This window comes from Rhinopithecus roxellana, chromosome 12, assembly GCF_007565055.1.
Source record: "Rhinopithecus roxellana isolate Shanxi Qingling chromosome 12, ASM756505v1, whole genome shotgun sequence".
NCBI classification, from domain to species: domain Eukaryota; kingdom Metazoa; phylum Chordata; class Mammalia; order Primates; family Cercopithecidae; genus Rhinopithecus; species Rhinopithecus roxellana.
Window position 1 is genome coordinate 84,043,953 of NC_044560.1, and position 13,525 is coordinate 84,057,477.

Genomic DNA, 13,525 nt, shown 5'->3' on the forward strand with positions numbered 1-13,525 from the left:
ACCCCAACTACCATTCTAGGCTGCTTCTCTGAGTTTGACATTTTTAGATTCCACATATAAGTGAGGTCATGCATGTTTGTCTTTCTGTGCCTGGCTTATTTCACTTAACATGATGTCCTTCAGGCTCATCCATGTTGCTGCGAATGACAGGATTTCCTGCGTTTTTAAGGTTGAATAATATTCCATTGTGTATGTGGACCACATTTTCTTTATCTGTTCATCTGTGATGGACACTTAGGTGGCTTGCATATCTTGGCGATTGTGGATAATGCTGCACTGAACATGGGAGTGCAGATATCTCCTCTACACATTGATTTCCTTTCCTTTGGATGTATAACCAGTACTGGATTGCTAGATCATACGGTGGTTGGTAGTTCTACTTTTTGAGATGGCGTCTGGCTCTGTCACCCAGGCTACAGTGCAGTGGCGCAATCTTGGCTCACTCCAGCCTCCACCTGCTGGGTTCAAGTGATTCTCCTGCCTCAGCCTCCTTAGTAGCTGGAACTACAGGCATGCACTACCATGCCTGGCTGATTTTTTGTATTTTTAGTAGAGATGGGGTTTCACCATGTTTCCCAGACTGGTCTCAAGCTCCTGGCCTCTAGTGATCTGCCCGCCTCGGCCTCTCAAAAGTGTTGGGGTTACAGGCGTGAGCCACTGTGCCCTGTCCTATTTTTAGTTTTTTTTTTGAGGAACCTCCATACTGTTTTCCAAGTAATATTTAAACATTTAAATTTGCCAGGAAAATGTGTCAGAAGCCTGTTGTCAGGGCTACCATGAGTCCATATAATACCTTTGTGAAAATTAGAAAACGTACCCTTTCCTTAAGACACTTAATTGTTTTTTGTTTTTTTTTTTTTGAGACGGAGTCTCACTCTGTCGCCCAGGCTGGAGTGCAGTGGCTGGATCTCAGCTCACTGCAAGCTCTGCCTCCCGAGTTCACACCATTCTCCTGCCTCAGCCTCCCGAGTAGCTGGGACTACAGGCGCCCGCCACCTCGCCCGGCTAGTTTTTTGTATTTTTTTAGTAGAGACGGGGTTTCACCGTGTTAGCCAGGATGGTCTCGATCTCCTGACCTTGTGATCCGCCCGTCTCGGCCTCCCAAAGTGCTGGGATTACAGGCTTGAGCCACCGCGCCCGGCCGAGATTTGTATATTTATTACAAATTCCTGGCAGTAAAGCATCTCATTCTAAGAAAATCAGTATATTTATTATAACAATTAAGTGTCGGCCAGGCGCAGTGGCTCAAGCCTGTAATCCCAGCACTTTGGGAGGCCGAGACGGGCGGATCACGAGGTCAGGAGATCGAGACCATCCTGGCTAACATGGTGAAACCCCGTCTCTACTAAAAAAATACAAAAAATTAGCCGGGCGAGATGGCGGGCGCCTGTAGTCCCAGCTACTCGGGAGGCTGAGGCGAGAGAATGGCGTAAACCCGGGAGGCGGAGCTTGCAGTGAGCTGAGATCCGGCCACTGCACTCCAGCCTGGGCGACAGAGCGAGACTCCGTCTCAAAAAAAAAAAAAAAAAAAACAAATCTACTCTGTATTCATTCTCAGTGGGACCCCTCCCATCCCCCAGGATTGTGCAGTGCACCACCTGCATGGCTGTACATGGCAGCCCTGCTTATCAAAAATGGTGAATCCATGTAACTCCTGATTTCTATGTATCTGGTGTCTTAGAGCAAGGCCCACCTGTTACAGGCCTCCCTATGCATAGCTGTGACTTTGCCCTCATCTGTGCTTCCTTGGGTTCCATGGGCCAGCAGGCTCTGGTGCCTCCTTACTACCACCTTTGGGGCCTCATAGGCAGAGATGGAGTTGGTCCAGCATATTGGAGTCCCTGCCAGTAAGATCATCTACGCCAACCCCTGTAAGCAAGTTGCACAGATCAAATATGCTGCCAAGCATGGGATCCGGCTGCTGAGCTTTGACAATGAGATGGAGCTGGCAAAGGTGGTAAAGAGCCACCCCAGTGCCAAGTAAGCTGAGAACCACTCATGGGGAGGCTGGGCTGTGGGGAGGCTGGGCTGGGGAGGCTGGGCTGAGGGGAGGCTGGGCTGTGGGAAGGCTGGGCTGTGGAGTGAGGGTGGGGGTGGGGTGAGGGGGTGGAGCTGGGGCAGGTCACCCTGTCCTGGACCCAGTCACAGTTGCAGGAGGTTGGGGTAGGTTCTCCTGGACTGAACCCAGGATGCCAGGTCTAGCTGGAACAAAGGCAGAAATAACTAGTTAAAGCCCCAGGCGGAGTGAGACCCATGTTATGGAAGCCAAAGTCACAGGCTTGAGAGAGTTGAGGGAGTGGTCAGGAAAGCTTCACGAAGCAAGTGGCATTTGAAGCGGGCCTTGAGGAATGAATAGAATTTGGAGAGGGTATGAAAGTGAACTGTATAAGCAAATGCATTGAGGTTGGAAACAGCATGGGGCATTTAAGAGTAAGCAGAAACTTAGTGTGGCTGCAGCATGCTATGTGCAGGGGGTTGAAGGAGATCCTGGTCGGGGGTGGGGACCTGATGCAAATGGACTTTCAAAGGGGTCAGGGCTGGGCGTTTTGCTCTGACTGCCTTTTACACGATTACTGGACACCCTTGGACTTCCCAGGAGGGGCCTTTGGGTGAAGGGTTGGGGGGCAGGTGATGGGCCACTCTAGTCCATCCAAAGCAGCTTCCATCGTGTTAATGGGTCCTCCTCAAGGCTTTGTTTAAAAATGATTCCTCTCATACATGACAAGTTTGAAAGCTCTGACTGGTGTGGAGACTGATTTGGAGGGGCTGGAGCTGCCCCAGGAGAGTTGGTGAGGTCTGGACAAGGGCAGGGGCTGCAGGAATGGGTCCAGGGACATTTAAGGAATGGATTGGATAGGACTTGAAGGTTGATTGGCTGTGTAGGGAGAGGGAGGGGTCAGGGAGCCTGTGGGGTTGGGTGGCTCTGAGCCATGTGGCCCACAGCCCTTGATTGAGAGATGTGGCTGGGGCGGGGTGACAGGGTTTGTCCAGCAGAGGGGCACTGCGTGTCTCATCAGGATGGTTCTGTGCATTGCTACTGATGACTCCCACTCCCTGAGCCGCCTGAGCCTGAAGTTTGGAGTGTCGTTGAAATCCTGCAGACACCTGCTTGAAAATGCGAAGAAGAGCCATGTGGAGGTGGTGGGTGTGAGGTGAGCACTGGGAACCCCTGCCATCGCCTCCCACACCAGGCTCCCTGCCTCTTTCCCAGGAATTAATTCTGTGAGAGACCTTCCCCAGGACCTCCCAGCAGGGCCTGTCCCTGGGCCTGGAATTCTGCCATTTGAGAATTTCCTCTGTTTGAAAAGGAAGTTTGGAATGGTCCCTTCCCCAGCCCCAGGGTCCCCAGAAGGTCTTGTCCCAGGAAGTTCCATCCAGGGACCTGGCTTTGAGGGAGTTTTACCAGCCTGTAGGACAAAGGTTTTGCAGCTGCATTCTTGAGGAGCTCCTTTTCTTTCCTTTTTCTTTTCTTTTTCTTTTCTTTTTTTTTTTTTTTGAGATAGGGTCTTACTCCGTCACCTAGGCAGGCTGGAGTGCAGTGGCATGATCATGGGTTTCTGCAGCCTTGACCTCCTAGGGTCAAGCAATTCTCTCTCCCGCCTCAGCCTCCCAATTAGCTGTGACCACAGGCATGCGTTACCACACCTGACTAATTTTTATTTGTTGTAGACATGGGGTCTCACTCTATTGCTCAGGCTGGTCTCAAACTCCTGGGCTCAAGCAATCCTCTTGCCTTGGCCTCCCAAAGTGCTGGGATTACAGGTGTGAGCCACTGCACCCAGCTGTGTGCCTCTTTTCTTACAGGGATATGGAATATGGAAGGGGTAATAATGAACTACCTAATGAACAATGAACTACCTAATATAGGACTTTGTTTATTCTGTACTTAGGATGTGCCAGCTGCTGTGCTAAGTGCTTCATGCACATTATCTCTCAGCTTTGTGTGGTGTGGGTCTTGTCCCCGCATTATAGGTGGGGAAACTAAAACAAAGCTGAGTAAGCTGCCAAGGCCACCCTGCTGACTGGGAGGCACAGCCAGATCTGGTTGACTGGGGGTTCTGGCTCTCATCCCAGAAGGAGGGATGGGAGGAGCACCAAGTGCCAGGAGACCTTGGATCGAGCCTCCTGTCCACTCCTCCCTTGCCATATGGCCCTTGGCAACCCATTTAACATTTCAGGCCCTCAGTCACTGCATCTGTAAAATGGGCATACCGTCTCATGTGCCTGCCCAACGTCACTCTTGCCTGGGGCTCAGGTGGTGGCACTTGGAGCCCTGCATGTCAGCCGAGGCTCTTCCTGTCTTCCCAGTTTTCACATTGGCAGTGGCTGTCCTGACCCTAAGGCCTATGCTCAGTCCATCGCAGATGTCCGGCTCGTGTTTGAAATGGGCACCGAGCTGGGTCACAAGATGCACGTTCTGGACCTTGGTGGCGGCTTCCCTGGCACAGAAGGGGCCAAAGTGAGATTTGAGGAGGTAACCCTGGAGCTGGGAGTGTTGTGCTGGGCTCTATGGTGGGGGAGGGGGATATGGAGGGATTAGATGATGGGAGGGAGACCACTGTGCATGAGTCCTATGCACTGCATGCCGTGTTTGGTGCTTACCTGGGTGATCTCACTACTTATTAACCCTATGCTACAGCTGAGCAAGCCGAGGCTCACAGAGCTTACATCACTTCCTAAGCCAAAAGCCACCTGGTCGATCTCACTACTTATTAACTCTGTGCTACAGCTGAACAAGCCGAGGCTCACAGAGGTTACATCACTTCCTAAACCCAAAGCAGAACCTGGTTCTGCCTGCCATGCCCTTCACCAGCCAACTGGAGACATAACCAGGACACATTTACATAAGTCATAAGGTTCTTTAAGGGGCGGGATAGGCCTATTCACCCTCAGGTGGGCTGATGAGAAATCGGGTGGGAAGGCAGGGAAAGGAAAACCAACCTTTGGTCTGCTCCCTGTCCATTCTCCTCCATTCCCTTTTCCTTACCCACTGTGAGGTGAAGCCAAGAAAAATGTGTCCTAGCAGTTCCCACTGCAACCACTAGAGGTCGCCTCTTCTTGGAAGGCGCCTCGTTCAGCAATACCGACATCTAGGAATTGACTTTACAGAAATAATTTGGGATAGTCTCAAAGAATTTGCCTCAAAGATGACAGTTCTAGCTTTGTTCATAACGGAAGTCCAGTGGACTTCCCTCGTCCATCTAATACTCAGGATTGGTTAAATTATGGTACATTCTTTTGATGAAAACATTTACTTAATGTGGGGTGGTCATTTACAGTCTATTAAGTAAAACAGGTTCTAAAAACGTATACAGAGACCTATCATGGTTATAATAAAAAATAACATTTGTATAAAAAGTAATTAAAGACACTACTCCAAAAGGTTAACAATAATTAGATTCATCTAGGTGATAGAATTAGGAGTGATTTTTATCTTCTTTTTCCTCTTCCGTATTTTCTGAATTTTCTGTAATCAAGTGTATTACAGTTGACCTTTGAACAACGCAGAGCTTAGGAGCACCGACCCCTACACACTCAAAAATCTGCATATAATTTCTGATTCCCCCAAAACTTAGCCTACTGTTGACAAGAAGCCTTATTGATAACATAAACAGCCGATTAACAGATATTTTATGTGTGATATGTATTATATACTGTATTCTTACAATAAAGTAAGGTACAGAAAATATATATGTGTGTGTGTATATATATATATATATATTTTTTTTTTTTTTTGAGACAGGGTCTCACTGTCACCCAGGCGGGAGTGCAGTGACACGATCTTGGCTCACTGCAACCTCCGCCTCCCGGGTTCAAGTGATTCTTGTGTCTCAGCCTCCCGAGTAGCTGGGATTACAGGTGCAAGCCACCATGCTCAGCTATTTTTTGTATTTTTAGTAGAGTTGCCATGTTGACCAGGCTGGTCTCGAACTGACCTCAAGTGATCTGCCCACCTCAGCCTCCCAAAGTTCTAGGATTATAGGCATGAGCCACCATGCCTGACCAGAAATAAAATATTATTAAGAAAATTATAAGAAAGGGAAAATGTATTTACTATTTATTAAGTGGAAGTGGATCATCATAAAGGTCTTTGTCCTCATTGTCTTCAAGTTGAGTAAGCTGAGAAGGAGGAGGAGGAAGAGGAGGGCTTGGTCTTGCTGTCTCAGGGTGGCAGAGTCAGAAGAAAATGATGCATAAGTGGACCCACGCAGTTCAAGCCTGTGTTGTTCAAGGGTCAGCTGTATTTAACAAACTGGTTATTTATGAAAGAAAGACCCACATCAGGGCTTCTGGAATCTGAGTACCAAGTGTGATACGAAGAGTGCCCCTTCCCATCGTGGGGCCATGACGGAGGGTGATTTACACAAGCATGAGGCTCTCTACTGGAGGGTGATTTACACAAGCATGAGGCTCTCTTACCAGCTCTGTCCCCCTCCTACCTTCTTGGCCAGCTGTCCACAGTTACCAGCTGGGGACTTAGCAGCGCCAAATCCTTCTTCCGGAAATCAAAGCAGCTTTCAAGAAATAGACTTGGATCTGTAGCAAGTCTTCAGCATAAAGCCCACATTTCTTTTTTTTTTTGAGACGGAGTCTCTGTCACCCAGGCTGGAGTACGGTGGCTGCAACCTCCACCTCCCGGGTTCAAGCGATTCTCCTGCCTCAGCCTCCCGAGTAACTGGGACTACAGGCACGCACCAACACGCCCGGCCAATTTTTTTTTAGTAGAGATGGGGTTTGGGGTTTCACTGTATTAGCCAGGGTGATCTCGATCTCCTGATCTCTTGATCCGCCCACCTCGGCCTCCCAAAATGCTGAGATTACAGGCATGAGCCACCGCGACTGGCCATAAAGCCCACATTTCAAACACATAATTGTCTCCCCATTCTCCTCCTACCAGATTGCTTCTGTGATCAACTCAGCCTTGGACCTGTACTTCCCAGAGGGCTGTGGTGTGGACATCCTTGCTGAGCTGGGGCGCTACTACGTGACCTCGGCCTTCACTGTAGCAGTCAGCATCATTGCCAAGAAGGAGGTTCTGCTGGATCAACCTGGCAGGGAGGGTAGGTGCCAGGTGGGCAGTGGAGCCCTGTTCTTCCCTGAAGCTGGAGACAGTGGTTGGCTAAGCAGGGTCTGGTTTTAGACCCAGTGGCAGAGGATGGGGGAATCTGGAGAATGAATGGGTTCTTGCTTTAGGGAAACTTACAATCAAGTCACCCCACCTCAAGACATTTATTTAGTATCTTTTTTTCCTAGACGTGTTCATATTTTGTGAAGATTGAGAGCAAAACAACCTTAGAGAGGATAGATACTCTATTGACCCCATTTTACAGATGAGGAAACTGAGAGCCAAAGAGAATACAAGTGAACAGCTTAATAGCTAGTAAGAGCCTGCATTTGACCCCATGTCTGTCTCCTCTACAAAGTACAGACTCCTACTCACCCTACTGCTTCTCATAATATAATGAAAATAATTAATGACAGCTTACATTTGTTTAAGTCCACTTTACAGATGACAACATAGGCAGGGGAAGGCTGAGTCATTAGCCCAAGGTCACATGGCTGATAAGGGGCAGTGCTGGGATTCAAGTTCAGGTTAGGCTGACTCAGAGCTTCTGAGCCCACATCACCCACATCAGTGCTCTTCCCTGCCCTTCCAGATAGGTCAGACACAGCAGCCTGTGAGTGACAGGTGTCAGGGACTCTGATCTTGAGGCTTTGCCCTCTGCTCTGGGACCCTCAGGCCGGGGAGCCTCAGGACCGTGCGCTCTTCCCCGGAGAGAATTCATGTGAAGGGCGGTGGGCTCCAGGTAGAATGTCCTGTGTTCGTGTGTGGCATTCTTCTGGCTTCCTTTATAGACCTGGGGGATTGTCCCATCTGATCCAACCAAGAGACCTGTCTTCTCATTCTGGCTCATCCACTGCGCTATCACGTGCCTCTGAGCAAGTAGCTTAACCTTTTGGAGTCTTGAGTTTGGGTGGGCTGCACTTCTGCCTGTGCTAGGGCATCTAGGGGCTCAGATGCAGGCAGGGGAGTGCGTCCTGGGCAAGGTTGCTTGGCTGCAAGGGTGAGTGTTCCCAACACGGCAGTGAACCCATGTCATTGGGAGGATGACCGCTGATGGCTTTTGTTGTAGGCCCCACCTCATGGTTGAGGAATGGGCAGCCATTTTGCTTTCTTGCTGAGTCCACTGTTGTGCCAGCCCCACTACCACCCCCTCACATTGCTATTTGTGCTGCCCCGACCCCTCCCCTCCTGCAGAGGAAAATGGTTCCACCACCAAGACCATCGTGTACCACCTTGATGAGGGCGTGTATGGGATCTTCAACTCAGTCCTGTTTGACAACATCTGCCCTACCCCCATCCTGCAGAAGGTGAGCTTACCCCATGTGGGCCTGTTTTCAATTGTGTATGTGTATTTCAATAACATTTGTTGTGTTTTATCTAATTTTTAAAAAGTCAAACATATTTATTGTCTATAATAGACAACAAGGGTGACGAAGGTTATCACACATAATCCTGCCACACAGAGAAAGACTCTGAGCATTGTGTACTTTAAAAAATGCCTTATACTTTTTTTTATGACATTGGAATCATATTGTTTTGTAACCTGCTTTTTCCATTTATATGGGGTGTAGCTCTTTCCATGCCATTAACTGATCTTTGACAACATGATTTTTGATGACTATATAGTATTTTAACCAATCTAACTCTAGTGGTTGGCCATTTGGTTTTCTCTTTTTGAGCATTGTGAATATATGTTGAGGTTACAGCTCTGTGGTAAATTTCTGGAAGTAGAAACACTTCATATACAGTGGGTTTTTCTGTAATAACAGGGGAACAGGAATACATAAAACATTCCTCCTAGCCTGTGGAACCCAGCCCAGGGCCTCCAGCACCTTTAATGGGCATCTTTGAGAAAAGAAAGAAAACCAGACATCGTTGTATCTTCCCCTCTCCATCGTGTCTTCCCATCTCTCTCTCTCTTTTTTTTTTTTTGAAATGGAGTCTTACTCTGTCACCCAGGCTGGAGTGCAGTGGTGTGATGTCAGCTCACTGCAACCTCCGCCTCCTGGGTACAAGTGATTCTCCTGCCTCAGCCTCCCAAGTAGGTGGGACTACAGGCACCTGCCACCACTCCCGGCTAATTTTTGTATTTTTAGTAGAGGCGGGGTTTCAACCATGTTGTCCAGGCTGGTCTCGAACTCTTGACCTCAAATCATCCACCCACCTTGGTCTCCCAAAGTGCTGGGATTACAGGCACGAACCACCACGCCCGGACTCTTCCCATCTCTTGACCTTTGTACAGTCCCTCTTCCTGGAAAGAAACTTTCCTTGCATGCCTTGAAATGCCTAACTAGCACTCAATATGTTTTTCCTTCCCTTCCCATCCTATCCAGTTTTTCTTTTGCTTTTTCTTTTCTTGTCTTTTTTTTTTTTTTTTGAGACAGAGTGTCGCTGTGTAGCCCAGGCTGGAGTGCAATGGTGTGATCTTGGCTCACTGCTGCCTCTGCCTCCCAGGTCCCGGTTCAAGCAATTCTCCTGCCTCAGCCTCCGAGTAGCTGGGATTACAGGCACATGCCACCATACCCAGCTAATTTTTGTATTTTCAGTAGAGACGGGGTTTCACCATATTGGCCAGCCTGGTCTTGAACTCCTGACCTTGTGATCCACCTGCCTCGGCCTCCCAAAGTGCTGGGATTACAGGCGTGAACCACCGTGCCCAGCTCCTATCCGGTTTTTCAAGAGTCAATCAGAGGGGTCTTGAAAATCACCTCCACTTTGTGGCTCTTCCTGCCCCTTATCCCTGTGCTGGCCTAGGGAACCCCTCTCTCCCTCCCTCCCTCCCCCAGGTGCCCAGGCACCCTGGATGTGCTTGATGGAGCCTCACTCCATGGTTAAATGTGGTTACATCTGCTGGTCGGAGTAGGCCTCCCCAAGGTGCTGAGGAATGCTGAGCTCTCTACTCTGACGCACTAGCATTGCCTGCATTCTTGTGGCAGCCCACATCCTACTGCATTGAGAAGGGACCAGGCCGGCCAGGTTACAAAGCGGGCAGCTGCTGCATCCCTGTTACTCTGCTTCTCTAGTCCCTGTCTGCCTGTTGCATGCTAGCTCTCACCCACTCCACTCCCTTTATCAGCTCCTCAGAAGAGGAGATGGTGGTCCCAGCCCACTGCCACGTCCCCCACCAGGATCTCTGCTTTGGCTGATCTCTAGTTGGCATTCCTGACTTGGGCACTGGGATATTTGACTCTCTTTGTGGTCTGTGCTGTTTCTCCTCTGGACGATGCTGTGGTTTCTTCCTTTAGGCTCTTAACTGCTTTCCAAGTCTGGCCACTTGAGCGCCTCCAGAGTTGGGCCCACAGCCTGGCGGTGGAGTCAGACATTGAATAGATGACAATACACATGATAAGTTCACTCCTGTGGTGCTGGGAGTGTGTGTAAGAGGGATTCAGCCTGGCTGGGGGTATCTGCACCTTCTTTCCCAAAGAAGGTCCCCTTACAAATAGAATAGTTTTGGCATCTTTCTTTGCATACCTGCTCTTCCTTCCCAGGGACTTTGTGTTTACACCTCGGTATAAAAAGTTGTATGAGGCCGGGCATGGTGACTCAAGCCTGTAATCTCAGCACTTTGGGAGGCAGAGGCAGTTGGATGACCTGAGGTCAGGAGTTATGAGACCAGTCTAGCCAACATGGTGAAACCCTGTCTCAACTAAAAATACAAAAATTAGCCGGGCATGATGGCACATGCCTGTGATCCCAGCTACTTGGGAGGCTGAGGCAGGAGAGTAACCTGAACGTGGGAGGCAGAGGGTACAGTGAGCCGAGATTGCACCATTGCACTCCAGCCTGGGCGACAGAGTAAGACTCTGTCTCAAAAAAAAAAAAAAAAAAAAAGAAAAGAAAAAAGTTGTATGAAACATAATCCTTGGCTCAAGGTATACTTCTTATCATTGCACCATGCATGTTTCTTTTTTTTAATTTTTATAAATTCAGCAAATAATTCAGTACTCTCAAAGTGCTACTCTCAATATTCAAAGCACTGTGCTGAGGTCTGCAGAGGAATTGTCTGTGCTTTGGAAGTACAGTTCTGTTGGATAGAAACACGTGTGTGTGTGTGTGTGTGTGTGTGAGATTAGTATACAAGCTACAACCATGTATGAGAAAAGTACAGAACAAATATTATTGGAGCTTTTAAAAATATTTTAGTACTGTACATGTTTCTAAAAAATAAGGAACTTAAAAAATCACAATTCCATTATCAAATTAAAAAATGAACAGTTCCATAGTGTCCCCCATCATCGGTGTTGAGCTATCCCCAACTGTCTCATAATGGTTTTTATATTGATTTGCTGAAATCAGGAGGCAAAGAAAGTCTGCATGGTGCATTTGGTTGCCATGTCGTGCTCTCTCTCTCTCTTTTTTTTTCAGATAGTCTAGCTCTGTCACCTAGGCTAGATTTCAGTGGCGTGATCTCAGCTCACTGCAACCTCTGCCTCCTAGGTTCAAGCTTTTCTCCTGCCTCAGCCTTCTGAGTAGCTGGGATTACTGGTGTGTGCCACCATGCCTGGCTAATTTTTGTATTTTTAGTAGAGATGGGGTTTCGCCATGTTGGCCAGGCTTGTCTCGAACTCCTGACCTCAAGTGATCCACCTGCCTCGGCTTCCCAAAGTGCTAGGATTATAGGCATGAGCCACTGGGCCCGGCGCCATGTCTCTCTCTTAACCCATTGGTTTCCCCATTCTCTGTTTTTCTTTTTCTTTTTTGTAGAGATGCAATCTCCCTATGTTGTCTAGGTGGGTCAGGAACTCCTGGCTCCAAGTGATTGTCCAGCCTCACCCTCCCAAAGTGCTGGGATTACAGTCGTGAACCACTGTTCCTGGCCCCCACCCTCTTTTTAAATCTGGCTTTTTTTTTTTTTTTTTTTGGTAATTTTAAACTGAGTTGTTTTTCCTGTGGACTTTCCTGCATTCTTGATTTTTCTGATTGGTGAATTTCCTGAATTTCCCCTTGGTGCTTTTGAACATGTTTCTCTGCCTGGTATTTTTTGGTTTTTTGAAATTAGGTAGATTTAGTGGTTTGAATAGCATCTTAATCAGGTTTGGAATAAAAATGCTCCATGGGAGATCTTGTCTTTGTTTTCTTTTTAGCGTAATAAGCATCATTATCATTTAACCTATGTTGCCTTCCATGCAAAGTCATCACTATCTTGACTCATGCATTATTACTCTCTGGCTTTCTTTTTCAGTATAGGTCTATCACATCTCAATCTATTCCTTGAGTGTATTTATAATTTATTGTATTTGTTATTTTGCTGTATAAAAAGGTATTTTGATGCATGTAACCTGTTTGGGCTTTTTCTCCCTTCATATCACAGTCTAAGAGCCACACACCCTGCTGCATGTCTCTAGAGTCCATTCATTTCATTGCTGTGTAGCGCTCTTTTGGTGAGTATGCTGCAGTTTATTTATCCATTCTCCTCTCAAGGCATTTGGACTGTCTTTGGGTTTTTGCTACTGTGAATACTGCCACTGTGAATTCTTGTTCCTCTCTCTCTGATGAGTGAGCAAGGAGTGGAATGGTTGGGCACAGGGCATGTGAATGTTTGGCTTCAAGAGACAGTGCCAGTTTTCTGAAGTGTTGCACTGACAATCCCACCAGCAGTGTGTAAGAGACTCAGTGACTCTGCATTTTCCCCAGCACGGGGTATTGCCAGACTGAAAACACTTTCCCAGTGGAATGGATGTAAAATGGTATCTCACTGTGTCTTGATTTGCATTTCCCTCATCACTAGCAAAGCTGGACATCTCATTGTATATTTACTGGCCAAACGTGTTTCCAGGAACTTCTTCCAGGGACTTTGTAAGTTGGCGTTGCCCTTCATGTCTGAATTTCTCCACTGAATGGTCTGTACCCACTGCCCCTGCTCACTCAGCTCCCTTAGCCCTTCCAACCTCTCCAGTCGGGTACCTGTTCCATGATGCCGTGGAAGATGCTCTTGAAAGTCACTTCCATGCTGCTAGCTCTTCCATGTGGCTCTTCTGTCCCAGCAGCTGGTCCTCCTCTGTTTTCATGCTCACCTCTCCTGGCTTCTGTAGCAACATCCTGGGCCTTGGCTACTCTTCTGCTGTTCTCACCTTGTCTCCTTGGCACTTCTCCTGCTCACTCTTTAAGTGTTGACTGTCTCGGGCCTCAGTCCTTGATCTTCTCTGTGTGCACTTCCTAAGTAAATGCTTCCAGACTGAGGCTGTTAGTATCTTCCATACTATCATCACTGCCACATTTCTATCTCTATCCTGTATCACACCTCTGGGCTCCAGACTTGTACATCCAGCTACCCACTTGACATTCCTACTGGGATTTCACAGACATCTCAATTCACTTGTTCAGAACTGAACTCTTGATTTCCAACTCCAAACTTCTCTCGGTAAATAGCACTGCCACTAGCCAACTGCTGAAGCTAAACAAGTTGGCATTATTCTTGATTCTTGCTTTCCCTCTCCTTCCACATGCAGTCCACCT

At 47.9% G+C, this 13,525-nt stretch overlaps 1 protein-coding gene across 3 annotated transcripts in view; it reads left to right on the top strand.

Annotated features, from left to right (window-relative positions):
* The window catches only part of AZIN2 (antizyme inhibitor 2), a 42,560-nt gene that overhangs the window by 10,035 nt on the left and 19,000 nt on the right, over window positions 1-13,525 (top strand). The window contains exons 5-9 of one of the 3 annotated variants that reach the window (XM_010354334.2): window positions 1,808-1,980; window positions 3,018-3,152; window positions 4,309-4,474; window positions 6,899-7,061; window positions 8,261-8,373. In XM_010354334.2, coding sequence (XP_010352636.1) covers window positions 1,808-1,980; window positions 3,018-3,152; window positions 4,309-4,474; window positions 6,899-7,061; window positions 8,261-8,373 — 750 coding nt within the window. Of the gene's footprint in view, window positions 1-1,807; window positions 1,981-2,980; window positions 3,153-4,308; window positions 4,475-6,898; window positions 7,062-8,260; window positions 8,374-13,525 lie in introns of all 3 variants that reach the window. The other 2 variants (XM_030942864.1, XM_030942863.1) reach the window with 2 other exon arrangements.